This window comes from Canis lupus, chromosome 38 (assembly GCF_003254725.2).
Source record: "Canis lupus dingo isolate Sandy chromosome 38, ASM325472v2, whole genome shotgun sequence".
NCBI classification, from domain to species: domain Eukaryota; kingdom Metazoa; phylum Chordata; class Mammalia; order Carnivora; family Canidae; genus Canis; species Canis lupus.
In genome coordinates this window covers 21,971,595-21,998,381 of record NC_064280.1, presented here as the reverse complement: position 1 = coordinate 21,998,381, position 26,787 = coordinate 21,971,595, and the positions used below count along the sequence as shown (strand labels likewise).

General features: G+C 62.5%; 2 protein-coding genes across 9 annotated transcripts; one reads left to right on the top strand and one right to left on the bottom strand.

Moving 5' to 3' along the window:
• Positions 1–215: 215 nt before the first annotated feature.
• NECTIN4 (nectin cell adhesion molecule 4) lies at positions 216–25,093 on the bottom strand. 6 transcript variants are annotated; one of them, XM_049106960.1, is made up of 14 exons: positions 24,962–25,093; positions 21,993–24,002; positions 20,878–21,003; positions 19,443–19,564; positions 18,693–18,776; positions 16,396–16,539; positions 7,510–7,869; positions 5,242–5,532; positions 4,169–4,289; positions 3,127–3,275; positions 2,801–2,957; positions 2,443–2,518; positions 2,167–2,241; positions 216–1,929 (listed from the first exon to the last, which is right to left on the bottom strand). In XM_049106960.1, exons 6-14 carry the CDS (start codon positions 16,469–16,471, stop codon positions 1,705–1,707), a joined length of 1,530 nt encoding a protein of 509 aa, XP_048962917.1. In that variant the 5' UTR covers positions 16,472–16,539; positions 18,693–18,776; positions 19,443–19,564; positions 20,878–21,003; positions 21,993–24,002; positions 24,962–25,093; the 3' UTR covers positions 216–1,704. The 6 variants fall into 6 exon arrangements, with proteins under 6 accessions (XP_048962917.1, XP_048962918.1, XP_025276587.1 ...); XM_049106961.1 differs by lacking the exons at positions 21,993–24,002; positions 24,962–25,093 and having other exon boundaries at positions 20,878–21,857; XM_025420802.3 differs by lacking the exons at positions 18,693–18,776; positions 19,443–19,564; positions 20,878–21,003; positions 24,962–25,093 and having other exon boundaries at positions 21,993–24,412.
• On the top strand, positions 24,316–26,786 carry KLHDC9 (kelch domain containing 9). Of its 3 annotated transcripts, XM_025420805.3 has the most exons (4): positions 24,909–25,438; positions 25,587–25,746; positions 25,838–26,036; positions 26,508–26,786. In XM_025420805.3, exons 1-4 carry the CDS (start codon positions 24,924–24,926, stop codon positions 26,672–26,674), a joined length of 1,041 nt encoding a protein of 346 aa, XP_025276590.1. In that variant the 5' UTR covers positions 24,909–24,923; the 3' UTR covers positions 26,675–26,786. The 3 variants fall into 3 exon arrangements, with proteins under 3 accessions (XP_048962915.1, XP_048962914.1, XP_025276590.1); XM_049106958.1 differs by lacking the exons at positions 25,838–26,036; positions 26,508–26,786 and having other exon boundaries at positions 24,316–25,438; positions 25,549–25,729; XM_049106957.1 differs by lacking the exons at positions 25,587–25,746; positions 26,508–26,786 and having other exon boundaries at positions 24,320–25,438; positions 25,838–26,006.
• Position 26,787: the final 1 nt, after the last annotated feature.

Here is a 26,787-nt window from a genome sequence, read left to right as displayed (position 1 = left end):
CACGACACAGGACTGACGGCGCCGTGCGCGGAGGGAAGGGGCTTTTCGCTCTGTGGTCCTCGGGGGAACTCTCAGGCAGGGCAGAGGGCATTTCTTTCCCCTTTACCTCCCAGCCACAGGCATCCTAGCTCCTCCCCTGCCCGGGCCGCAGGGAGGAAGGTGCTGAGTTGTTCAGGGCTTACAGGGCCCAGGGGCGAGACAGGAACCAGGCAAAACAGCTTTTATCTGTTTATTTAAAAACAGAATATCATTTTTATGTACAAATATGCACATATTTACACAAAAAAAATGTACATACCAGGAACCCAGATCTTTGGGTTCCACAGTCAAAGTCCTGGGCTGGCTGGGGAGCAAGGGATGGCATCTCCGTTGGCCCAGAAATCCAGGAGATTTCAGGCCAGGGAGGGTTTGGGCACAGTCTAGGTTTTCTTGCCAAGTGCGTCAGGGGGGCAATGCTGGATCGTAGGTAGACCCCCCCAGACCCACAGAAACTGTCAGAAGAGCCCCAGGTTAGAGACCCCGAGGCCCGCTTTGGCGGCTCCTTGGCCCCACCCGAACTCCCTGGCCCCCTGGGTCTGTAATCCCTACCCGGTCTCCCCTACACCACGACCAAAGCAGGAGCTCCGTCACCCACCCAGCAACCTCCCCAGGGACCACAGGCATCGTGGATGCAGCCAAGAAGAGACACGCAGCCAGGGGAAGGGCTGAGGGGCCCCAAGGAGCCAGGACCCCACCCTGTCCCCCTGCAGCCGGGGACAGAGGCGCTCACATCCCGGCCTCAGACCCCGGAGCGCCAGGCTCCCTCCTAGGCAGCTGCCTGAATCCCAGGGCCTTGAAGGAGCACTTTCCAGAAGCATCAGCGTTAACCCCCTGCGGGAGTCGAGCGAGGTCAGCTTTGCGACTTCCTACGCTGGCCCAGCTCTGACCAAACCAAGTAATGACAAACGTTCAGATCAATCAAAAGTTTCTTTTTTTTTTTAAAAAAGATTTGCTTCTCTTATTAAAGTATTTGGAGGAGTATTCCTTAAAGAAACTCCTCCAGCAGGTTTATTTATAGAAAATAGGCACATGCAGCAGGCCCAGAGGCCACCGAGGCCACCAGAGGGCAGGGGCATCGCCGCTCACAGCTCTAGCCTCTGGGGGACCCCTGGGCTGGCGGCACAGTATCTGCCACCGTGGGAGCCCGGCTCCCCAACCCAGGCCAGAATCCAGTTCCAGCCATGCCTGCACACCTGGACCTGACCCCCCGCCGTCTCCACCTCTTGCCTCCAACCTCTGCGCCATTAATACTGCTCTGGGGTCTGAGGAGATGACCTGCGTTTGCAGGTAGAGGTCACACAGCCACACGACACGCAAGCCAAACCCACCACGGTTCACTTGGACTCGGGCAGGACAGCACGACACACACGTGGGCACGGGCACCCCCCGCACACACACGCACGGTCAGCGGACACTCACACAAGCGCACATGCACACAGCGACCTGCACACACACACACACACACGCACACGCGCTGGGAGGACTCAACCGACAGACAACCCCCCCATCGTCAAACAGAAGGGTTGGAGGAAAAGGTCGAGCAGTCAGTGGGATGGGGGGCGTCTTCCTCAAGAAATACGGTGTTGAGGGAGGCCCCCCGAGATGAGCGAAGGTTCCCCAGGTCAGCAGAAGGAGCCAGGGTCAGGGGAGGGAGGCAGGCCTGGGTCAGACCAGATGCCCCCGCCCGTTGATGTAGATGCCGTTGCCCGTGGGTTTGGCCCGCAGGGTTCCGTTCTCTTGAACAAAATGGTTCATGGCCTGTTTGATGCCTTCATCCCGGTCTTCCTCGTCCTCTGCCCGCCCGGAGCCTGGGGACAGCAGTTCGGTCTGTGTCTCAATCTCCCGCACGGTGGTCAGCGTGGAGTAGCTGCGGCCCTCGGGCTCTTCACTCTGCAGGCCAAGGACAGCGGGCTCCTTAGGAAGCCGGCGCCACCCGATGGCAGGGGGGCCGCTTGGGGAGCGCTCGGGGCAGAGGTCAGGTGCAGGCAGGGGCGAGGCTCTGGGTGGAGGCCGGGGCAGGCCAGGCGGGAGCAGAGGCGCCCGGGCTCCAGGGCGCTGGCCTGCCGCAGGGGAGCAGGAGGGGGCCCGAGGGCAGCGGCGGGGACGCCGGCGGGGCCGGGGCCTCACCATCACAGAGCAGCTACTGTTGTCCTTGAGACTATCGGGGTGGCCCTCGGCTCTCAGCCCTACACTCTCCTCCGGCTGTGGGGCCCGGACACGGGGGAGGAGTCAGAACAGGGCTCGGCCCCGCCCTCCTCGCCTTCCCCCGCCCGACCTGTCCAGCTCTCCCTGACCCGCCGAGCTCCCCTTCCCCACCCCGCCCCAGCACCCCCGGGGCAGCCGCGCCCCCAGCCCCAGCCTCGCAGGGCGGGCTCCGGTCTGCAGGGGTCCCCGGGCACGCACCTGGCTCCTGGGGTCCGAGTGGTGGGAGTGCAGCCTCCGGATGGAGTTCTCCCTGGTCAGGGTCAGCTCCTCCTCGCTAGGAGACACCCGCCCGTTAGGAGCAGCGGGGGGCAGCGTGTCCCCAGGGGCGCCCTCCTCGGCCAAGCCCGGGCCACGCGGAGCCAGGGCGCGGGTGTCGCGCGGTCCCCGCAAGTGGGAATGAGTGGCTGCAGGTGGGGCGTGGTGTGCGTGCCACGTGGGTGTGACCCCACCAGCCGCGGCCCACCTGCCCCGACGGTCCCGGTCCGGGTCCCCCGCCCCACCGCTCACCTGGGCTTGGCTCCCAGCTTGCTCCCCGCCCGCAGCCGCCCGCACTCACTATTTCTGGGTCATCTGCTGAGCCTTGCGCCGATGGTACCGGGACATGAGCACCACCACCACCACCAGGAGGCAGAACAGGAGCGCGGCGATCACCCCCACCACCACCACGGACGCCGACACCAGGTCCACCTGCTTCCCCGGGGCCTCCTCTGGGTCTGCGGGAGACCCCCGAGTCTGAGGCGCTGCCCAGGTCCCGGGCACCCCCGCCCTCACGGGCCACCTCCTCGCCCTCACAGCCCGGGTCCCAAACCGCCCCTCCACCTGCCCCTCCGCGTCAGTCCCCCCCACTCCCCCCCCACCCCCCCGCAGGTGCCTCGGGCTCACCTAGGACGTCCACCGTGACCTGGGAGTCCCTGGAGGACAGCTCATTGCTGACGTGGCAGACGTAGGTGCCGCTGTGCTCGGCGGTCAGCGGAGGAAAGCCCAGCGTGTCCCCCTGCACACGGACGCCGCTGGGCAGGGGCCCGTCCAACCTGGGGGACAGGGAAGCTGGGGCGGGCGGCAGCCGCCACCACCCGACGTGCCGGGGCAGCTCCCCACCGCCCTCCCCACGACGTCACCCGGAGCCGCTGGCTGTTCCCACGGTGCCCCTCCCTCCCCGGGGCAGGTCTGGGCAGAGGCCCCTTCTCCCGGCCGCCCGGCCTGACCCGGGCACCCCCCACACACCCGGGGAACAGCCGCACGCGTGCCATCCCACCTGCTCCGGCAGCTGTGACGTCACCCAGAACCTGGGACCCAGCGGATGAGGCCGGCAGCCCGCGGGGTGGGGGTGGGGGGGCTCCCCTCTCCTATCTGGGCCCCACGTGCTTGGGAAGCGTGAGTGCACACGGCAGGGCACCAGCAGAGCCTGGGCCCGAGGCCACACGCAGGACTCCCCTGCTCACATCGGAGAACACGCCTGGGGTGGGGTCACCCCCGCGCACCTGATGCCTGCCCCCCGCCCCGGTTCCCTGGACATCTCGGACCCGCAGAGGCGCTGGCAAAGCTGCAGTGGTCACAGTGTCGGTGCGACAGCAGTAACAACCCGCTGTGCCTTTTTGTCCTGTCCACTTTGGGCACATACGTAAACACAGACAATATTAACATTTAAATATTGTATCATATTTCATAATTTTGATGTAGCGGGAGAAGAAAATCAAGGACTTATTGCCTGATTCCCTACCAGGGACCACGTATCCCAGCCTCCCTGGTGCAAGTCAATAATAGCATTTGGTGACGGCGCATATTCTTGCGGAGGCCTGAACATGTGCCCTGATACATCTGGGGTTAGGATATATTGTCCCAGCCCACAAGGAGAACACGGTGGCCCTGTGAGGGCAGGAGCCTAGTCCCAAGCGAGGCCCTCCCCCGGGCGCCAGGTCCCTACCGTGTCCAGTTGTACGAGGGAGGGGGGTGCCCCTCGCTCAGGCACTTGAGTGTAGCGCCTTCTCTGCCAACCTGCCACAGCTTTTGGTCTTCAAGGCCCCTCACGGAGGCCTCAGCGAGGACTGGAATGGGAGGTGGGAGGAGAAATAAGGGGAATGAGGCTTTCGATCATGCTGTTCCATGACCTGATCATGCTGTTCCCTGGAGGACCCCTGCCCCCTGCCCTCCCTCCTCACCCCCAACACCCCCTCTCACCCTCCCAGTCCCTGCCCTGTCCTCCTGTGCGGCCAACCTAGTCCAGGCCCTCCTTGCTGGGTCCTCGGCAAGCTGTCCCCTCCCCTCTCTGAGCTCAGAGTCCATAGTGATTTATCTGGGCTATGAGCCTCTAGGTCCCTCGGAAAAGATTCACACTTTTTCTGAATCCCCTGCAGTCCCTAGCGGAGTGCTGGCCACAGGACAGGTGTTCCGGAAACGCTCCCTGATTCTCCAAAGGCTTCAACCCGACTTATTCGTACATTTCTTTAACAAGCATTTGTGGAAGCCCTCCTGTAGGGTTAGTAGGAACAGGAAGGAGTCCTATGCCCGAAGAGGCTCGGAGTTTAATGCCAGGAAGACATTTTCCAGGTTACTGAGTATGAGTAGCATCTATGCACTAGGCGTCGTGTGAGACGCTTTGCCTCTGTGGTTTCTAATTCCCGTCAGAACCCTGTGAAGTTCCCATAATTATCCTCCTGCTGCTGCTGGGGACACTGCAGACGAGCAGGACTGAGCAACCCCGGGCGAGCAGCAGAAGCAGGGCTGGTCCGGCCGGCACGCGGGCCAGGCCGCGGGGCCCGCCGCCCTCAGCAAGCCTGTCCGGCTGCGTGTATGTCTAAGTGCCTTCGCCCCGGGTCTATACCCGATTCTCCCAACCGCGCTGTGGAGCAGGGCAATGTCCTTCGTAAACAGGAGGACACTGAAGGTCAGAGAGCTCGGAGTGATCCGTCACGGCCACACCAGGGGGCCTTGGGGATCCAGCCTGGCCAGACTGGCGTGGCTCATCAGGGTCTCTGTACCCAAGCTCCGAGTACTCACAGGCCACCTGGAGGACGTGGGTGATCCTCTGGTCCTGGAGCAGGCCAGGGTGGGACACCACGCAGGTGAGCGGCTGCCCGTTCATGCTGCGGCTGGGCACCAGGTGGAACTCCGAAGTGACGGCCGCTGAGCGGGAGTGCTTGAAGGAACGGCTGGACGCCGTGCCCTTGACCTCCGTGTCCCAGGTCACGCTGGGGGCTGGGCTGCCCTCTGCTGTGCAGGAGGCTGCCAGCGTCAGGCCCTGGCCCTCTTCGAGCGCTGGCCCGGGGTTCAGGGAGGGCAGGGGGGGCACTGCAGGTGGTGGGAGACAGGGGTCATGGTCAGCACACCCACCAGGAGGCCCTGCCCCGTCCCAGCTCAGTTGTCCACGGGCAAACATTTTCAGGTTCTTTTTTCTTCTCTTATTTCACCGACATAGACACCAGGGAAAATTTCAGCTGACTTTGTACCTTTCTCTATTGTTTGTTTTTTTTACCTTTTTTTTTTTTAAGATTTTATTTATTTATTTGACAGAGAGAGAGACAGCATGAGTGTGTTGGGGGAGCAGAGGGAGAGGGAGAAGCAGGCTCCTCCCCATGGAGCAGGAAGCCTGAGGTGGGGCTCCATCCCAGGACCCTGGGATCATGACCTGAGGCAAAGGCAGATGCTTCACCAACTGAGCCACCCAGGCGCCTCTGGATCATTTTTCAATAAAAATAATGAAGTAAATTTAAAAAGTAACCAGATACCATCTATATCCTATAATAATAGCCATCACTTACAAAGCACTTATTATGTGCCAAGTATTGTGCTAAACACTTTATAAATGTTATTTCATTTCATCTTGTCAACAGACCAGCAAAGTAGGGATCATCACCCCTGTTTTACAAGAGGAAACTGGAGCTTGGGAGGCTAAATGATTTGTGCCAGATTGTCAGCTGTTAGGGGACAGAAGCCTAGATTTACACTATTTCACCCCCAAGGCTAGTGTTGGATAAAGAGAAACTAAAGGCTTTATTTTTATCTTCCTAACCTTAACAGCTCCAGCACAGAATGAAAATGACTCAACTAGACCATAAGTCTAGGGCCTCCGTGGACCACAAGAACCCACAGTGCAAAGTGGTGGTTTAAAAGTGATGGTAGGGGCACATCGGTGGCTCAGTTGGTTAAGTTTCTGCCTCGGGCTGGGGTCCTGATCCCATGGTCCTGGGGTTGTGATCCCAGGGTTTTGGGATCGTGTTCCGCATCAGGCTCCCTGCTCTGCCAGGAGCCTGCTTCTCCCTCTCCCTCTGTCTCTCCCCCTGCTTGTGTGCTCTTTCTCAGTCAAATAAATAAATAAATTCTTTAATAAATACATAAATAAATAATAAAAGTGATTGTGGTCTCCAATCCACCCACATTCACTGAAGGTCCAGATCAAGGAAGGTGTCAGCCCCACGGGTCCTACACAACCACACTGGTCAGGGCTGGGTCTACATGTCCTTATCTCAACCCCACGTTTTAAAACCATGGACCTCAGGGCAGCCCTGGTGGCCTAGCAGTTTAGCGCCGCCTTCAGCCCGGGGCGTGACCCTGAAGACTCAGGATCGAGTTCCGCCTCAGGCTCCCTGCATGGAGCATGCTTCTCCCTCTGCCTGTGACTCTGCCTCTCTCTCTCTCTCTCTCTCTCTCTCTCATGAATAGATAAAAAAACATCTTTAAAAAAAATAGAAAAAAAACCCATGGACCTCAGGATGGTGAGTGAGGCCATGAATGAGTACTTTGGGCAGGACTGCTGCAGGAACTAGTAAGTGTAGCTTCCAGAAGAGAAGAGGCTGGGGGCCCCGTGAGGGTGTGTGTGGGGGAGTGACAAAGATCCTCAGCCCTTTGAAAGGCTGGCGTGCAGAAGACAGAGTGAGCCTGTGCCCCCTTGCTTCAGAAAGCAAAGGTGCCCAAGGCTCGGGGAGCGGGCATCAGCAGAATGAAGACCCGCCCAATACATGGATTCTTGTCCAAGGCTGGAGGAGCTGCACGCAGCAAGCCGCTGGGGTCCCTTGAGGGAGGAGTTTCGGGGTTGGCCGGGAGGATGGTCTGGCTGGGGCTCCCTCACTGGGGCAGGACCCACCTCTTCTCCCCTCCGCGGAGCACCCACCCGTGCACCCACCCGTGCACCCACCCATGCACCCATGCACCCACCCATGCATTCCTGCAGAGCACATCTCTGCGTATCCCACCTCCTGCCCCGGGAGGCCCAGGCCGCCCCAGGCCACCCCGGGCCTGCACCCCCAGCCCAGCCCGCGGCCCACTCACCCAGCACGCGGAGCCGCAGCCGCGCCTGGAAGCTGCCGGCGGGGAAGGTGCTGACGCGGCACTCGTACTCGCCCTCGTCGGCCTGCACCGCGTTGCGCAGGAGCACGGCGCCGTCCAGGGGGCTCCGTGGTGGCGGCGGCTGCTCCACGCGGCCCTCGTAGGCCGCGCTCACGTGCAGCCCGTACTTGGAGTGCAGCAGCGCCAGCTCCCGGGCGCCCTCGCCCGCGTCCACGCGAGCCCACGCCACCTGCCCCACCTGCTCGCCGGGGTCTCCTCGGTAGAAGCAGGGCAGCTTGGCGTCCTGGCCCAGCACCACGGTCACCAGGTCCGAGGTCTCCAGCTCACCCGGCCGGCACCGGCCTGCAGAGGGCGGACAGGAGCGGCCAAGATTAGGGGCGCCCCAGAACCCTGGAATTCCTGGAGCGCTTTCTGCTTGCCCAGCGCCTTTCGTCCATTACCTCATTAGATCCACAAAAGGATCCCAAGAGGTGGGCGTCATTATCACCATTTAACAGATGAGGAAATTGAGACCCAGGGACAGGAAGTGACTTGCCTAAGGCTACAGGGGCACTGGCTGCAGGCGTCACACCCTCTCCCAGCCCGGGATTGTGTCCTGAGCCATCCTGAGGTGGGAGGCTCTGCACGGAGGAGAGACCTAGCCTCTGCCCTCAGGGAGCTCACAGTCCTCTCCCGGAAATGGGTTTTATGTGCATGAAGACGGGGAAGCCATGGACAGACTTTCACAGAAGGTTCGATGTATCCAGGAGAGGTGGAGAGTGAATGCTTTCGGGAGGCGTGGCTGGGAGCCAAGGCAAGGGTCGAAAACAGTTGGCGTCTGGGATGGGGCATGTAGTGTGGGAAGGGTCCATCCCGAGAGGCCCTTCGAGAACATTCTTTTCATGGCTTGAAGATGAGAGACCTGGATTCCCAAAGAAGGTATTCTATGTGGGAGGAATGGCACGAAATGAGGCTCAGAGAATGAGCTAGTCACTGAAGACAGAAAAGCCCCGGGTCAGAGGCCCAGGGGCATGAGGTCAGGGCACACGTGGTGACAGGGTCAGGATGGGGAGCCACAATCAGAGGAGCAGAGACCGGGACCAGTGAGGATGGGCGAGTGCGTGGAGCACCGGCGAGGAGCAGTGCAGAGCACCCAGCGGTCTTTATCACGTCACCTAATTTTCAAAGAAGGATCCCTTTCTTGCCCTGTCGGGACCTGAGATCTGTTCAGGAGGAAGAGAGACATTTGGGCACCAATACGGAAAGGTGTGACCATCCCTGAGTTAGTGCTCGGTGCTGCGTTGCAGGCTAGTGGTGGACCGGGACAGTCGCTGGGGACCTGGGTCACATGGGAGGGCCTCCTGGGGAGTTGGGGAGGACCAGCAGGGGGAGAGACCCTGAAAGGGATTCCAGGTCGGGGACTAAGGTGGGCAAACCCAAGGGGTGGGGAGGCTGGCTGGCTGGGGAAGCAGAGAGGGAAGGACACACCTAAGGCAGAGGGCTGTTGAGCAGGAGAGGAACGTGAGGGCGCGCCTTCCACGCTGGGCAAAGGAATTCTCGGGGCATCTACTACAGCGAGGGGCCAGGGGCGCTGTGCCTCCGACCAGGAAGTGAGGACACTGAAGCCCCCAGACTCACTAGGAATGCTTGGTGCTGTGGGATGGGGACGAGGGGACCGCCCTGGCGGAGGCTCGGCAGGACTGGATCACTGACCAGAACGGGAGGTGCAAGACAAGAGACAAGAACAACCCCTAGGTTTCTAGGATAAGCAGCTTAGGAGGGAGGCAGGGCCTGGGGAAGCTCATGGTCAGGGAGAAATAAATTTGGAGCCACGGAAACATAGGGCTGGGGGCAGAGTGAGGGCTCTCTCTGGGATGCCAAGAGCTCCTTGCCTCGGAACCTATATCCAGCAACCCCCAAAAGTGCAGAGCCCCGACCTGACCTCCAGCCAGCAGGTCACACGCCTTGCTCACACGCTGCCCCTCCTGGAAGGCCCTCCTCCCTATGTCTGGTGGCTCCGACTCGTCACTGTCTGGATAACTCCTACTCATCCTTCAGGACTCTGCTTAGACATCACTTCCTCCCAGAGTCCTCCCTCCCCCAGGCGAGCTGCCCGTCCTCTGTTCTGCCCCGGCGCCCTGCTCTTACCTCTCCATAGTACTTTATCCCCTGGATGGGCCTCCCCACCAAGAGTAGAAACTGGGTCTTGCATCACATATGGAAACTGATTGAGTGCTCAGTGGCATGTGGTCTGCATTCTTAGCACGTAATCGGTGCCCGATTGCCATGAATGAATGAATGAATGAACGAATGAATGAGAGAGAAAGAGAGACAGGCAAAGTAGGAAGAGAAGGAAAAGTAGAAGGAAAAGGACTGAATCTTTGGTTGGGCTGGGTGGACAGGGAGGGGTTGCCGTGACAACCGGGGTGGAGGCAGGATAGGCTGGCTCCCTGGGCTCCTGCCAAAGGGAGCAGCTCCAGACTGCACAGAGAAAGAGGTGGGCGAGGGGGCAGCTCTGGAGGGAGAAGGTGAAGCCCCACTAGAGAGGACTGGAGGGTCCCACTGAGGCACAGCATGGGTCAGAGGAAGGGGGCCCCCGGGGCCCTGCTAGCAGGGGCACAGGGAGGGAGGGAGGATGCCTTTGGGAGGACCCGAATGGGACGGGACAGACCTGCAGGGCCAGATACCAGGGCCCTGACCTGCCTAAGCCGGTCTTGGTCCCACCCAGCCCAGCCTGGGAGTCCAGCTAACCACCGCACCCCTCCCAGACACCTCCTGCGGGCGCTGGAGGGAGCAGGGCTGCCCCGGGAGGGCTGGAGGTGGGCTGGAGATAGGGGCCCATCCCCCAGCACATCCTCTGCCTCAGATGCCGCTGTCTTGATCCCAAGCCCGGCTCCCCCGGACACCGGAACATTCCGAAAGGTTATTTCTGGGACAATGTCAGATGGCATCTTTTCCATCCCTGTCCCTACACTTGCCAACCATCTGCCCCTCTCTGCAACTGATCACCCACATCTTCCCCAACATATACGTCGTTCAGGGCGCAGCAGGCATATGCCTGAGTCGCAGTCCTCGGTGTCCCTCCCTGTGAGTCCAAGATCCCTGCTCCCCGGTGACAGGCCCCAGCTTTGCAGGCAGAGGTGCCCAGGAGAGTCCCTTCGGGACCTCCCCCACCGCCCTCATCATCCTGAATCCACTATCGGGCGGGAGCATCTCAGCTGAGGACAGCATCCTCCTCCAGTTCCTGCACACGCGTGCATGCACACACGTACACACACCTGCACACACACATGCGCACATGCACACAGGCTGCAACAGAAGGAAGCGAGAACTGGGGCTCTAGGATCCTTGTCCTGGGCTCGCTGGACCCAGAAGCCCAGACTGCCAGGCCAGGGCAGGCCAGGACTGCCTCCTCCTCCTCTCCCCCACCCAGTGCCCGCCCGGCGTCAGCATGATGATGTCACCGGAGCAAAGGAGACACACCGCCTGCCTGGTGAGGTCACCCCGCGGGCATGTAGTTGCCAGGCTGGGCCAGGCCCACGGCCCCTTGTGCCGCAGATTGTCTGCTGAGGCCGGTGGACTCCGCTGGCTGGGCACTCCTCCCTCGGCCGTCCCCACCCCTCCTCCCAGGGCAGCACCAGGACGCAGGTCAGGGGCCTTGGTGATTCAGATGCCGCACAGCAGCAGGCCGAGCCACAGCCGCCACCAGCCACCAGCTTGCGCAAGGGCGAGAACAGGCCCGACTGGCCAGACGGGATCCCTGCCTCAGCCTCCCCCACCCCTGGCCAGGCCCCCACGGGCCTCATTGGGGCCCTGCCCTCTGCGTACCCCGCCCGCTCCCAGACAGGCCCTCCATCCCCGGCCTGGGTTGCCCGCTCTCTACCGGGCACCTGGGTCCCGACGTCCCTATCAGAGGTGGCGTCGGGCAGCAGGTGCAGACAACGGCGTCTTTGAGGACAGAGGCTTTGCCTTATGAGGGGCCACATCCCTGCTGGTGCGGAGGGGGGCCTTGGAGGGGTCCTAGAGGTGGGGCCGTGAGGATGAAGCGAGTCGGCGTGAGCCCTGCACGTCTGAACGGACGATGCCTTTGGAGAGGGCCCGGCGGGCCTCAGTGCTACCTCGTGCACGAGCGGCGGCTCCTTACTTGATGGGGGGGGGGGGTTGCACACTTGTATGTGCCCACATCTCATCCTTAGGAAGGTGGCCATGCTTGGCTGAGTTGGGAGCGAGAAGCATGGGGTGGCGAGTATGTGTGCACACGCATGTGTGCGTGTGTGTGTGCACACACGTGTGTCTCCCACGTCCGCATGCGCACGTTCCCAGCCCGCGGAACTCCCGAGCACAGAATAAATATTTTGATGTCGGCTTCTCTTGGCTGCCACTGTCTGTCTGTGTGAGCTGCCCTTGGTCGGCAGTGGGTGGCTCAGCGCCCTCACCCCTGCGTCCCAGCTGCGGTGTCGCCAGGTGCCCCTCCCCACCTCACCCCAGACTCCAGGGCAGATTCATCTCAGGTGGAGGTAGGTACCCAGAGATGAGGTCACTGTCCCTCCAGGTGATGGGAAATTGCCATTCAGGGCTCCCCAGCAGAAGCAAACAAAGGCTCACCCTGCCCTTGCTCCTCAGGTTCCTACTAGAAGGACTCCCACCCATCTCACCGCCCCCCCCCCGGGTGCCCCCGAGCCCCGCTGGCCCCCCAGGAGGCCTCTCCCTGGGAATCTATCAGACCTCTGCTTCTGCTGCCACCACCAGAAAAACCTGCTCTAGCTCCAGGCCTGGGGTAAGGGTTGTCTGGTGTGGGTTTGGTGGGAAGGGGGGGATCCTGCCCGGGGCTGCAGGGAGGGGTCCAAGCTGTCCGGGGGCTCATCCTCCTTTGTTAACTCTTGCTTCCCTCACCCCACAGCAGCAGCCTCTCCCAGACGGAGCTGAAATATGAGGGAGACTTTGGGGTAAGAAAGGACCTGGGAGGAGCCCTGACGTCTCCGTCTCCCCTAGAGGACAGGTAACATCAACAAGCCAGCAAGCCTGTTTCCTTCCACCCTTCTCCCCGTAACCTTGGCCTTGGAGTGCTGAGGAACTTGGAAAACCAGGAGGTTCTCCCTCTGCCTTCATCCCCGTCTCTCACTTAGCCCCCATTGTCCTAAGCCCCCCAGCTTAGGGAGAGCTTCCCAACCCGGGCAAAGTGCCCACCCACAGATTAGTGCCTGGGGAGGGGGGCCACACCGATCACAAAGGGAGGCGAGAACAATGCAGGAGGACAGGCCTTGAGGCAGCCGGCTCTGGCCCAGACACAGCTCCCAGCACAGATAAGTCCCCTAAACCCCCCGGAGCCAGAGTCTGAGCCGGGCTGAGTCACCACAACAGCCACACTGTGGGTGGGAGACCCAGAATTCTGCTTCTCCCAAACTCCTGAGATCTTAGCCACCCCCCACCCCGAAATCCTGCCAGCCACCCCCCCACAAAGCAGGGGCCAGCTCTGCCCCACCCCAAATCACAGCCCCAACCCAGCTCTCACCCATCTTGAAGGCAAGCAGGGAGGGGGTAGGGTAGCCAGAAAACTATGGGAAGAGCTCCTGAGGCCAGAGGCTCCAGGTCCTCCTCCAGCGCCTCCTCTCTGGAGCCTGGTGGCCCGCCCCGAGTTCACCCCCAGTTCCCAACTGGACCTGGACCTTCCTTGCAGATTCAGTTTGCAGGTCCAGCCCCGAGGCTCCTGCCCCCCATCCCTCCCGACTCCGCGCCCACTCCCAGCCCTGCTCTCCGCTGGCCTCCAGTCAGTGCTCGGCCAAGCCGTGGAGGCCAGCAAGTGGAGGCGGCCTCTCCTCTGGAGGCTCGCTCGCTGCGGCGGCCGCCCTCCTCGGCCTGGCAGGCTCCGGGCGTCGAGACTGTGCTCCAGAAGCGGGGACCATGGGCTCTCGCTGCCATCGCGGTAGCCGCGCTCCCCTTAGCCCGGGCCCCTGAAACGCCAGGAGGGGGGGACCAAGGTCACCGGGGCCACAGGGCTTCCCTGGCATTCTCCTCGGTCCCTGCCGCCTTGGGTGGGGAAGCTGGCCTCCCTTGCTGGCTTCCCTGGGTTTGGGTAGGTCCTGTGGGAAAGGGCCTGCCCCCCTCTGTAAACAGGAGTAGAAAAGCAGGGATGGGGCCCCTCCCTTTCGAGGAAACTAACCTCAGGTAGAAAGCTGATCCTAATCCTTGGAGGGCAGACCACAGAATTCGGGGGAAACCCTCACCCACAGGACCCCGTTGGGCAGACAAAGAGCTAGAAACTAGGTCCTACTGGAGAGGTGTCTAGATTTGGGCCCCTCAGCCCTGGGGCAGGAGATGAGGGAGGGGGGAGGGAGGGGACCTCACCCGGAAACTCATCCCATTAAGAAGAGACAAAGAACTGTGGTGTCAGGCGCCTCCCAAGCCTGGGCTCCTCTCCCTGGCAGGGGTGGGGCAGGGCCCTGGGGCTCAGAGCTCTAATGGCCCAGGAGTCGGGGGTGGGGGGGTGCACTGATTTGTAGCAGGGCAGGGGCAGAAGGCAGCGTCCAGGGTACAGCCACCTCAGGCCCCCCTGAAAGATGGGCCAGGACATTCCTCCCCGTGAGCAGCACAGCCAGACTGACCACCTGCTCCAGCCCCCAGCGCCTCCCTGGCCAACGGGCCTGGACGGTCCCACGGCCGCAGGGCTGTCGCGCTGGAAGCCCACGGCCACCGGCGGGTCCTGCCTCCTGCCTGTGGAGTCCACCTTCTTAGTTGCCCAAGGTCACCTAGCAAAATAATAGCAAAAATGGGGCCAGAACACAAGACTCCTGACTTCCAGTCCAAGGCTTTTTCAGAGACAAGAAACCCTCCTGCTTCCCCCGGGGCTTTGCGCACAGAAGAGCCGGAAAGGGGGTGGCAGCGGAGGTGGTCATCAGGCCGGGAGCCAGGGTCTGAGTTCCCGGCCTCAGAGCACCACCCGGGTCTACGGAGGCCTCACAGCAGCCGCAGACTGGAGGCTCCCTGGGCACCAGCTACTCGGGAGGAGCCTGGGGCCAGGGACCCCCACCCCCACCCCGGTAGGTAGCCGGGGCACCTGCCCCTCAGGCATTGGGCAAGGTCAGGGTGATGCCTTAACTACGAGAGGTCTCCGCTCCCCTTCCCTGGGCCTCTCTTAGCACAGCCTTTGTATCCTGGAAACAGAAGGCGGGGACCAGGTCTTGTTCCCCACTGCGTCCCCAGCATTTAATGACCCAGCTGGACTCCTTGTGCGCCCAGATGTACCAACCTTTAAAGGGTGAGGGACTGGGAGACCAAGATACTGACCCCGGCCGTGCTTCTAACACTAGTAATCTTTTTTTTTTTTTTTTTTTAAACAGAGAGTACAAGCAGCGGATGGGGGTGGGGCAGAGGGAGAGAGAGAAAGAGAGAGAATCTCAAGCAGGCTCAGCGCGAGCCCAACGTAGAGCCCGACGCGGGGCTCCATCTCATGACCCCGAGATCATGACCTAAGCCGAAATCAAGAGTCTGGCCCTTAACCAACTGAGCCACCCGGGCGCCCCTAACATGGAGTAACCTTAGGACATCACTTGCCTACCTATTTGTCTCGGTAAAATGAGGCAGTTTGAGCGGTGGCCTCTCTGACCCCTTCCATGTCCTCAGACCTCATGGCTCCATTCTTCAGGGGTGGGTAGATCCCCCAGAAAAGTGGCTGCCGAGTTCCCTGGCCCCAGCGACCAGACCCCACCCTCTGGGCCTGAGCAAGTGAGGAGGGTTGTCTGGAAAATGCGAATTAAGTCAGGGGTAGGAGGCAGGGGCTGGAGCTCAGTATCCTGTGACTGGAGACTGGCCAACGACCCTTCCATCCTTCCGTTGTCAGATCAGGGCAAGGGCAGCGGCCACCCACCCACACACCTATGCCTCATTCTCCCGATGGCTTCCGCCGGGGACAGACAGGGCAATCACTGCTGGGCTCTGCTGGACAAGGAGGCCCCCTCGCAACGGCTCCTGGGCCGACCCAGGTAGGGCTCTGACTTCTGAGGACCAAGATTTCCCAGTCCCTCCTTATGCTGGGAACAGCCGACAGGATCCCACCGTGGCCTCACTGTGCACACACATGCAGAGACACACGCACACGCTCTCCCCCACTCTGAAGATAAGTTCCTGTGATTTATATCTGCTATATATGCATTAGACGGGAGTAACATGAGGCATCTGGTCCAGAAAAGAAGGGGACAGGGAATAAACAAAAGGAGACCACACCCTGTCTAGAAGGTGCCCTACCCTAGACCCCCCGCTCATCTCAGATCACGCCCCCCTGAGCACCCTGGTGTTTAATAGGGAGCCCAGGCAAAGAGAGGGGCCAGAGCGAAGGCCCAAGCTCCGCAGTCCTCTCCCAGCAGGTGCTCCCCCGCCCCCCGCACTCTAGCACATCATGGCGAGGGGAGAAGCCAACAGGAGTGCCCTGTCCACTCTCCGGGCATCGGGCTTCCTACACCCTGATGACTGCAAAAACCAGCTCAACCCTGAGTCAGCCCAGCGCCAGTCAGCAGTTTTGCAGCCTGGGGGTGGGGGGGGCAGGCGAAGGAGCCTCCGGGAAACCCTGGGGTGAGAGCGTCCCCATCTGTTCCTCCTCCCTGCCCACCTGCACGGGGTCAACATGTCTCTTTCCCCAGAGGCAGCTGTGGCAGCGGTGGTCGGGGATCCGGGACCTTAGACAGAGTGACATGGCCTGGGGCCGGAAGAGGGTAGAAGGGAAAGAGTGACACCGGCCCTTCTGGGGGCAGTACTCGCAGTGGGGGTGGGAGACAAATAGGTCCCTCAGTCCAGAGTCAAGAGTATATTTATTCGTGCGTGTGTGTGCGTGTGTGCGTGTGTGCGCGCTGGCTCGGCCCCAGGAGCAAGGGTCCCCATGGCTCAGGCAAGTCCTACCTGTGAATGACGCCAGGAGCAGCAGCAGCAGCAGGACCTCGGGCCCCCACATCTCGGCTCCCAGGGACAGAGGCATCCAGCAGAGGCAGAGCCGTCCGGCGTTTCTGAAGCTCCACTGAGATCTCCCTGGGAGCCGCGCTGGAGCTGGGGAGGGCACCCACCCAGGAGGCAGGAGGTCACGGAGTCCCCAGGCACTGACACACCTGCCGAGCCCTCTGGGGTCTCTGCAGGGGACCCAGCCCTGCTCTACCCACCCGGCTAGAGCTCCCCCCCAAAGACCCGTGGTCGGGAGCTCCGAGCTCCCCCAGAGCTGCTTCCCACGCCACGGCCAACAACGAAGGCAGAAACCTGGGAACCTGCTCAGCAGGTCAGAACAGGTGCGTCTCCGGGGGTTGGGCCTGGCACGGAGACTCAGCAGCCACCGCCCCCACGGCCGGGCTAGCTAATGGGCGCCAGGGAGGGAGGGGAGGTGGGAAGGACCTGGTGGGGGATCCCACCGGCAGCTCCAGGGCCTTACCTGGCAGCACGGAAGGGGCTGCGGAGGGAGGGGCGGGGTGCAGGGGCCGGGGGTGTGGCAGAGGAAGGCCCGGCGTAGCTCAAAGATGAGGCACCAGGCCAGGAGGAACAGGGGCAAGGCCCTTGTGGGTGGAAAGGAACCCAAGCATCCCACACCCCTGCCAGCCGCGTGGCCTCCCCAGGGCCTCGCCTAGTTCCCCGATCTCCTGGGGGGCTCAGCCTTGAGGCTGCAAATCAGAGCAGGCCAGAGCTGAGAAGGCCAGGGCTGGCCCACACACCTGACCCTTCGGGTGAGAAAGACGCCCCGAGAGGGGACCGGGCTTGCTGGGGGGCACGCAGCAGAGGTGGTAACACGGGGGTTCTCGGGCATCTCTGTCCATGAGACAGGGATCCAGTTCAAAGACCCCGGGGAAGGAGCGGAAGTGACACCCTCCCCAGTCCCAGCGGCTGTAGGAGAAGCCAAAGGACTGACAAGAAATTAGCCCCACGGACTCCTGGCCCCCCAGCAGGCCCCCATCTGAGGGGCAGCGCCTCCTCGCTGCCTGGCCAGGAGCCCAGAAGTGCATCAGCGCGACTCTCCACGGTCGTTTTACCCTTTACCCCGTGGTCATGTCCATTTTGAACCGCCCCCCCCCCCGCCCCGCCCGCCGTCCCTGTGTCCCTATAAGTACACGCACACTCGGAAGGGCCTTACGCAAAAAATGTCACCACCAAGTTACACAAAAGCTTACTGGCCAGCCTGGGATAGCCAGAGGGAGGGGGCTGACTCCCACCCACCCCCCAAAAAAAACTGGGTGAAGGGGAGGGGCAGGCAGGTAAACACGGAGCTAAACGCGAGAAAGGGAAATAGAGGTTTCGCTTTGCAGCAGGGCCCTCTTGTCTGGGGGGAGGCAGGAAGGGGTACCGAGAGCAGCGGGGGTCACCTCGCGGGGAGTGTTTCCCACACCCCACACCCCACACCTCCACCTCTGCCGAAGTTGAAAGCTGAACCCGAACGCTGCATCTTCGAGCTTTCTCAGCTCCCCACCCCCAGGGCGAGTCTGTCAGCCTGTCCTTCCGCAGCCTCTGCTGCGCCCCGTATTAGAGCTCATGTACCCCCATCATTTGTGCACATCTTATCTCCTTAAATAAATGTGAGCTTCAGTGCGCGAAACACTGACCGGAGCCTGCTGTGTGCCAGGGCTTTGGGGGGCATGTGGGGACGAGGGACGGGACGAGGGACGGGACGAGGGACAGGAGGAGGGACGGGCTCTGGGCTCCTGGAAGGTCAGGCTTGTGCTGGGACCTTGTGTTGGTGGCCGGCGCTCGGGCAGCCGGCGGCCCGTGGTGGGCTCTGAACACCTTTAGGCCGAAGGCATGAATCTGGGAGGCAATGGATGTCAGCAAGGAAAGGGGGGCCCCGGAGGGTCAGTCCAGGGGGCATGCTGCGTGCCCTGAGCCCGAGCCGTCACCCAGACCGTCACCCTGCCTCTGGACTGTGCCCCTGACTCCGGTCTGGACTCAGCTCTTGGCAGTGGCCGTGGCAGTGACCTCTTCCTCCTCGAGGGCTGTTTCCAGCAGGTCCGGGGTAGCCCCAGGGCCCAGGCCGGACACCCCAACTCCCCAGTTTCTCTCCACCTCCACCTTGGCAAACCCCTTCCCCTCCGGGACGCAGGTCCCCGCCTGTGCCGGGGGAGAGGCCTCACCCCGATGCTGCTTTGAGATCCGCTTCGGCAGGGGTGGAGTAGGGCCGGGGGAATGGGTGGGGGGAGCATCCCGTGTTATAATTATGATTATCACACCTTGGATCCTATCGCACGGTTTCAGAGGAGCTCCTTTCCTTCCCACGGATTCACCCCTCCTGGTCCAGGAAACCACGGGAGAAACTGAGGCAGGGGGCAGCAGGGCAGTTAGGTCACTAGGTGGGCACCCGCCTCCTGGATCTCCTCAGCTTCTCCATGCACAGGGTACCCCCACCCATCCACGGGGCTCCCAGCCAGGAAGTCTGGGAGCCCCTCAGTCCCTCCCCCTCCCCCGGCCAGCTGTGGTTGTCCGTCCAGAGCCCTTCTCAAGGCCAGGATGCTCCTGGTGTAGTTGGGCCGGGCAGCCCCTCTAGGCCTCCCCATGACGTTGGAGGCTCGCCCTCCGCTCGGTGCCCTCACTCCTGTCTCACAGGGCCACCCCTCCCCCTCCCCCCAACCCCGCCCCGGGGAGTATGCCCCCAACGTCGACGGGGCCCGGGGAGGGCATTCGAAGACTCTCTAGGCCCGTGCCTGGTTTTCTGGAGTCTCTTCTTTCCTCCTCGTTGAACCCCCGCCCCCCTGGTGCCTCACTACCTACCGTCTCCCACCCAAACTCGGGGCCCTGACAGCGGGGACAGTTGGAGCCCAGGTGGCATGGTGAGTGGCTCACCTGTCTGAGCGCCATCACCGCGGGGGCCTGCTGACCTCCGGGTGGGGCGGGGGACCCCTGCCCTCAGGGAGCCCTCGGGGAGGGGGGGTGGGAAACAAACCATAGGACCCTATGGCCCACCCTATGTTCCCGTGGTGTACCTGGGTGCCTGCGGCACCCACACTCGCACTGCTCCTGTGAGCAGAACTGCAGACGTTCACAATCTGCGTGTGTCCAAGCATCGGCTCACAACTCAGCTCTGTCCCCGTGGCAGGCTGCACACCTAAGCCAAACCGGTCGGAGTGGGTTGTGCTGAAATTTTTGTTTGTGTCAATGGGACTTGGAGGTGAGTCAGGGAGGGACAAGGATGGGTGGGGTGGGGTGGTGAGAAGAGTGAGAGTGAGGGTCAGGTTGAGTGAGGGGGAGAGGGAACGGGTCAAGGCAGGGGGCAGAGAGGGTTGGGGGGGGAGGTCAGGACGATGGGTTGGGGTTCGGGCAGATGAGAGAGGCCCCTAGTGAGTAACACCCCTGTGTGCAGTGGGATCCCAGGTCAGAGGAGAGTCAGAGGCTCGGGGCGCGGGTGGAGGAGACCCTTGGGCTTTGGGAGACAGGAGTGGATAATAATAGATCATTGTGGAGCCAGGAGGCAGCATGAGTGTGGACAAATTGTCGGCAACCCAGTTCTACACAGCTTGGTTCCTCTGGGTGATGGGAAGCTGCTTTGATCCGCTCTCTGCCTCGGTTCCTAGTTTGTACAGAGGGGCTTTGGGGTGCTGATGGACGTCATGGCAGGTTACTGATTCGGGATTGGCTTCTGTCCCCAGGACCAGGGCACTTGCGGGTAGAAGCCTCAAGCTCACTTGGGCCCTTCCTAGGACCCCTCCCCCATGCGGGGGCTCCCACGGGAGGACCTCCAGCAGCTCTCCCCCCCTGGAAACGCCTCTGCCCCCACAGCAGCACCGCCCTGTGGGCCACGGCGTCCTGTCTTCCCTGAGGGTTCACCTGAGGCTCCGTCTCATGGGCTCTGCTGCTCCTACTCCGCGGCCTGCAGGCCGGGAGATGCCCGGACCTCAGCCCTGTCCCTGCGTCACAGCCATGCCTCCTGGTTGCCTCTCAACCTCCCCTGGAGCTCAGGGGACTGGAGTTGCTTGTTCCTAAAGAGGTCTACTGCTGGAGTGACCCACGCAGCCAGCCGAGATGGCTCCGCAGAGGCACGTGTGGGCCCCGTCCTACAGGCCCGTGTGTGCAGAAGCCCCGCCTCCTTGCCCTCACCCCACGGGCTCCCTGGGCATCTGCAAGTACTTGACACCATGAACTCCAGCACCAGGGCCTGGGGTAGGAGATAGATGCCTTTATTCTTTGACCCTGTCTCCAGATGGGCTGGCACTTTGAGAAGCCTCTAGAAATAGGTCCTGGCAGGTGTAGGGCAAGAGTGGGAGCCTGCATGGAAAGGAGTCTTCCAAGGGGTGACAGCAGCGAGGAGGAGGTAAGAGCAGAGGAGGCGGGGTCCTGGGAGCTTGGCAAGAGCATGGATTCTAAAGTGAGGACCCCAAGTGGTGCCCCCGGCACCCTCCCAGGTCTTCCCAGGAAGCCCACCTGCTGGGGAGCACGGAGGCAGCCCCCAGGGGCCAGCGGGCCTGCAGAGCCTACACCTGCGGCGCCTGCAGGGAGCACCAGGCCTTCGGGGCCGCTCACGCTCACGCCCAGTGTGGGAATGGTCCTCTGCAAGGCAAAGACAGCCACTTCCTGGTCATCGGCCTGAGCGCCTGTCCCCACCGCACTCAGCTGCCCTGGGGCGGCGGGGGGGGGGGGGGGGAGCCTGCGGACACCCTACAACCAAGCCTCAACCTCGGGCCGGGCACCGAGGGTAGCAGGGCAGCTGCGGAGCCGAGGTGTCACCTCAAGGCCAGGAGAGCAGGAGGCCCAGGGCTGCAGGAAGCCTGGGAGGGCTGGGAGCTTCGTGGAGAGGGCGCGAAGGCCCGGAGGGGACAGGCAAGTGTTCCCTGGGGGAAACCTGAGAGGACCAAGGAAGAGGGCGACGCTGGCGGGAACGGGGAGTAACTGGGGACTCCCGGAATTTGAGGGCAGATTTTCTTCTGAAGCTGGTTGGCATGATCTTCCTCCTGTGTGGCCCGGGGACGCTCACCTGTCTCATAAACCCCGAGTTCCCTCCTCCATTCCCCTCCAAGATCCACGCCACCTTGGACCTGCAGCTCTACCTGTTTCCCTGGCCGGCACTCAGCACTCAGCACTCAGCAGCACTCAGCACTCAGCACGGCTGCCCTGGTCAGAGGCTAGGACGCAGAGCCGTCGTAGAGGGGTGGCCCAACCCAGGGGGCCCCGAAAACCAGGGGCCAGCTCCTCCAGCTCCAAGACACCCCAAGGGCCTCCTGCATCATGACCATTTCCAGGCACGGGAGACAGACAGACACCCAGAGCAGGAAAGGGGTGAGGAGGAGACAGACGCACTCGGAGCCAGCGGGTGAGGGTCATTCAGAGACAAAGACGGTGAGACCAAGTCTGACACAGACAGAAAGACCTAGAGACATTTTGGGAAGCCCGCTTGCCCCCCCCCTGCCCCTCCCGCCTACTCCCCTCTCCACAGGGACCCAACGACGACATTTCCCTGTTCAATAGCATGAAGTCCCTTAAGAATCCCCATCCGCACCCCACCTCTGCCCCTGCCCTCTCCCCTCCAACCCCCTGCTTACGGCTCCAGCTTTCTCTCAAACCCCTTCCCGGCCGCGTCTCTAAGGGACGAGCTCCTGACGCAGGGCCTCCTGCAGCCTCTCGTCCTGGCCGGTTCTCGACACTTCTGTTGGTCCAGGTCCTCGTTCTGGCCAAGAACTAAGAGCCAAGAGCCCGAATCCGGGCCAGGAAGGTGGGGGGCGGGCAGTCAGCTGGCCAGAGTGAGCGGGGAAACCCGGAAAGGGTCGGAGTACAGCCCAGGGACGCGGCCCCGCCGGCGGGCCCCGAGCAGCGCTGAGCCCCAGGGCTGGGCCGGGGTCAGGGTGCAGCGGGGGCAAGGAGAGGACAGCGGGAGCTCTGCCAAGGACTGATGCGGCCGTGTCACCTGGGGACCCCGTCGGGCGGCGAGATGGGCTCCGGAGGTTATTAGCAGGTGACGCAGGTGCAGAAACGGGGGAGCCCTTCCGGCTGCCCTCGGGCCCTCACCCCGTCCTGCTCCTTCAGTGCCACGGTGGGTGCTGCTCTGGGGCGTGAAGCGCACGTCACACAAGGCCCTTGGCTTTGCCTCCTGTTTTCTTCTTGCTCTCCTCTCTCTCTCTCTCTCTCTCTCTCTCCTCTCTCGCTTGATTTAGACTAACCACAGGAGGCAGGGGTCCTGAGCACCTCCCCCCCCAGTGGATAACCACCTCTAGCTACTAGAAGGGACGGGAGCGGGGGCGTGGAAGCTGGGAGCGGGGGCGTGGAAGCTGGGAGGAGGGTCATGGAGCTGGGAGAGAGGCTGGAAAGGCCCCTGGGTGGGGAGTTCCCTGTTCTACCCAGGAGACGCAGAAACTATCTGTCCCAGGGCAGAAACTATCTGTCCCAGGGCGCCTGGCTGGCTCAGTCGGTGGAGCATGTGACTCTTGGTCTCAGGGTTGTGGGTTCGAGCCCCACATGGGGTTTAGAGATTACTTAAAAAAAAAACAAGAGCTTTGGGAAGAAAAAACAACAACAACAAAAAAACAAAAACAAAAAAAGAAAAGGAGTCTGACAAAATGGGCATGTGGGTCAAGAAGGCATAGGTGACATGACACAGCCCCCTGCCCCTGCCCCCCCGCAGCTCGTTGCCTAAGTCCTGGGAAGTGTGACAGATCTTGAGTCCAGCTGTTAGGAGGCTAGCGGGTCAGAGCGCTCTTGGGGAGAAGGCTGGCCTTCAGACTGCAGTCAGGGACACTAGAGGTGGTGACTGGGGAGGCAGCTGGGCGCTGCGGTTGGTTAAGCGACTGGACTCTCGTCCAGGCCCAGGTCCTGATGGGAGGGCCCTGAGGTCCAGCCCTACATCAGGCTCTGAGCTCAGCGGGGAGCTTGCCTCAGGTTCTCTCCCTCTGCCCCTTCCCCTCCTTCCCCTCGTGCTCGCTCTTAAATCTTAAAAAAAAAAAAAAAAAAGAAAGGTGGTGACTGTTTGCAGAGTTTGTTACCAAGATCTGGGAAAACTGAGGACCTTGTGTTAGACTGAGGGAAAGCTGGAATTGGATGGGCCGACACTTTCCAGGCTCTTACTGGGTCTTGGCTTTAGGGACATGTGGGAAACAGGTCTTGTGACCTTCTGGTCTCTGTGCCTTCCTTTTTTATTTTACCTCTTTGACACAGAGAGAGAGAGTGCATGCACACAGCAGGGGGAAGGGCAGAGGGAGAGGGAGCAGCAGGCTCCCCACTGAGCACGGAGCCTGACCACGTGGGACTCATCCCGGTGTCCCAGAGGCGCGGGGGATGCTGCGCCATCAGACTCGGGGTTACAAGCCTGTCCCCACTATGGCCCTGTCACTCTCTACGCCTCCAGTCCTGGGGCACGAGGGGGGAATGAGTTCAAGGGTAGAGACCAAAGGCAAGAGTCGCAGCCATCACTCCCGTGAGCAGCCCTGCACTGGGGACCTGTCCTGGGGACCCATCCGGCTGGGTTCCACCCCTGTGGTGCTGGGGGCAGAAATCTGTCTGCACTTCCTGCTGCAGCCATGACCAGCTTGGACCTGGGCCTCTTCCTTCTTCACCGGGTCCTGGAGGGACACAGGAGGCGGCTCAGGGACACGCTTGCATAAAGGGAGACCCCAGGGAGGGGCTAAGAGGCACGCAGGCTCCCACACGGAGGAGGGGCAGCTTCCGCTGGATCCCGAGACCCTCCCTGCCCTTAATCTCGGTCCCAGATGTCCCCGTCCTCAGTTCCTTGCGTTGTGTGAGTCTAAGAGGCGAGCTGAAGTAAGGAATTCTTCCCAGGACTCAGTAGCGCAAAGTTCCCCAAGGCTTAGTTCGCTCAGCCCCGACCCGACCATGCACACTCACAGGCCCTGACCCAACCATGCACACCCCCCCCAAGCATGTACACTCAGGTCCCAGCCGAGCACGCACACTCGCCGCAGCCTGCACGCACACTCAGCCCCAGCCCCAGCCTGCACGCACACTCGCCGCAGCCTGCACGCACACGCACAAGGCCGGAGAGGCGGGCTTTACCACCCCCTCGTGGCCAGAGCAGCAAGGCCGCCCCTGCGCTCCCGGCCCTCCGGGCTCCGCCGCGAACTCTCCGGAAGCGCCGGGACGCGGACCCCGCAGACAGGTTTTCAGCGAGGAAGCCGCGGCGGCCGCGGGGGAGTCACCCCGAGAGTCGGGGCGCGGCGGGGCCCGAGGCCGTGTCCGCCGCCTCCCAGGCGCCCGGGCCGCGCTCACGGCCCCGCGCTGGCTCCTCCCGGGCGGCGGCGTCCTCGGGGATCCCTCCCGGCCCCGCGCGCAGCCTTGGCCCCTGCGCCCTCGGGGACCCGGGGCTAACAGGCGCTCGGGCCGCTCGCCCCCGCCCCCGCCCCCGCCCCCGCCCGGCCTCCTGTCTCCGGGTGAGCGGGGCTTGGCGGCCCGTGCGGCGGCCGTTGCTGGGCGGCGGCGGGGGCCCGGGGGGGGTGACCGGGCGGTGCGGGGGGCCGGGGCGGGCCATGGCGCTGGCGGGGCCCCCGGGGGGCGCGGGCTGGACCTGGCGGCCGGTGGCCCGGGACGCGCTCCTGGCGCGGGCCTTCCACTCCTGCACTGAGCTGCGGGGCCGCTTCTACGTGGTGGGGGGCCTCCCGGGCGGAGGGGCCTCGGAGCCGAGCGGCGACACGGTGCTCTTCGACCCCGCCGCGGGCCAGGCGGTGCGGGGCGCCGGGGACGGCCCGCGGCGCAGCCACCACGACGCGGCGCCGGTGGGCGGGCGCTGGCTGTGCGTGGTGGGCGGCTGGGACGGCTCGCGCCGCCTGGCCACCGTGGCCGCCCTGGACGCCGAGCGCGGAGCGTGGGAGGCGTGGAGCGCGGCCCCCGGCAGCCGGCCGCCCGCCGGCCTCAGCGGCCACACGTGCACCCGCGTGTCGGACCGGGAGCTGCGGGTGGCGGGCCGGGAGGGCGGGACCCGCACCCAGCGGCGCTGCGGGAGCATCTTCACGCTGAGGCTGGACCCCGGCGCGCGCACCTACTGGTACGGCCCCGCGCCGCCCCGCGCACCCCTTCCCGCGCCCCCGCCTCCTTCCTCCCTTCCTCCCTTCCGTGCTTTCGCCACGGTAGAAGCAGAGCGCTTCCGTTCCCCAGAAAGCCCAGCTGAGGCCCGAACTCCTGCCTCCCCGCAGCTATAAGGAAGAGGGCTGCCGCACGGCCTCGCGCTCAGGCCACTGCGCTGCCCTGCTCCCGGCTCCGGGGCCCCGCCCAGGCCACCAGCTATTGCTCTTTGGGGGCTGCAGCTCCCCCGAACCGGAAGTGGCTGGGCATTGGAGTCTGGGGAAGATTAAGGTACTCTCTACTCCCATCTTGCTGCGGGTGGAAGGGGGCTAGAACTGTGAGGTCCGAACTCCTCCAGCCAACCCCTTCTTTCTCCCCGAAGGAGGAGCCCCCTGCTGCCCTTCATCTGACAGAACAGCTTGCCAGGCTCGTGACCAAGGGGCAGGGGGCCCGACAGGGGCCTCGGGGACTGCGGCATCACTCATGCTCTGTGGTGGGGCCCTTTGCTGTGCTGTTTGGTGGAGAGACTCTGACCAGAGCCAGAGACACCATCTGCAATGACCTCTACATCTATGATACGCGTGAGGGCTGGCTGCTGCGGGGGGGGGGGGGGGGGGGGGGGGGGGGGGGGGACATGGTAGGGAGATAGGAGAACTGCAGACGCAGAAGGAGGATGGAGTGACAGGGTATAAAGAGGAGCAAAAATTAATTGACCAGCTAAAGGAATACACAGAATATTAAACTGTGCAGAGACCCACAAATTGAGGAGAAAAAAACCGGGGGGGGGGGGCACCTGGGTGGCTCAGTGGTTGAGCATCTGCCTTCAGCTCAGGTCATGATCCCGGGGTCCTGGGATCGAGTCCCGCATCAGGCTCCCTGTGGGGAGCCTGCTTCTCCCTCTGCCTGTGTCTCTGCCTCTCTCTGTGTCTCCCATGAATAAATAATTAAAATCTTTAAAAAAAAAAAAAATACGGGCAAACCTTTGGTCTCGTGAGAAGCCCCATGGTGCCAAAATGCTACTGCCTCTTAGCACCCTCTCTCTTACCCAACAGGAAAGTCCCCTCCTCTGTGGTTTCACTTCCCCTGTGCAGACCGTGGGCTGAAACGTGTGGGCCACCGGACCTGCCTTTGGAACGATCAGCTTTACCTGGTTGGGGGCTTTGGTGAGGATGGCAGGACACCCAGTCCACAGGTTTGCATCCTGGACCTATTTATCTAAAGAATAGTGCCAAGACGCACTGTCACGCCTGTTTTGTTGCAGACTCATAAAGCATTGCCCCCAGACCTATCTGCCTCATTTCAAATGCTTATTAAATTTCAATCTGAGTCAAC

What these genes read in the sequence shown, in the direction of transcription:
- NECTIN4 (XM_049106960.1), bottom strand. Translation starts at nt 16,471, where the DNA reads ATGCCTCTGTCCCTGGGAGCCGAGATGTGGGGGCCCGAGGTCCTGCTG. An exon ending in CCACGTCCTCCAGGTGGCCT is followed by an intron (nt 4,290 to 5,241) that starts GTGAGTACTCGG and finishes CTCCCATTCCAG; the next exon opens with TCCTCGCTGAGGCCTCCGTG. An exon ending in GGTCACGGTGGACGTCCTAG is followed by an intron (nt 2,958 to 3,126) that starts GTGAGCCCGAGG and finishes GGTCTCCCGCAG; the next exon opens with ACCCAGAGGAGGCCCCGGGG.
- KLHDC9 (XM_049106957.1), top strand. Translation starts at nt 24,321, where the DNA reads ATGTACACTCAGGTCCCAGCCGAGCACGCACACTCGCCGCAGCCTGCA. An exon ending in CCCGGCGCGCGCACCTACTG is followed by an intron (nt 25,439 to 25,837) that starts GTACGGCCCCGC and finishes TTCTCCCCGAAG; the next exon opens with GAGGAGCCCCCTGCTGCCCT.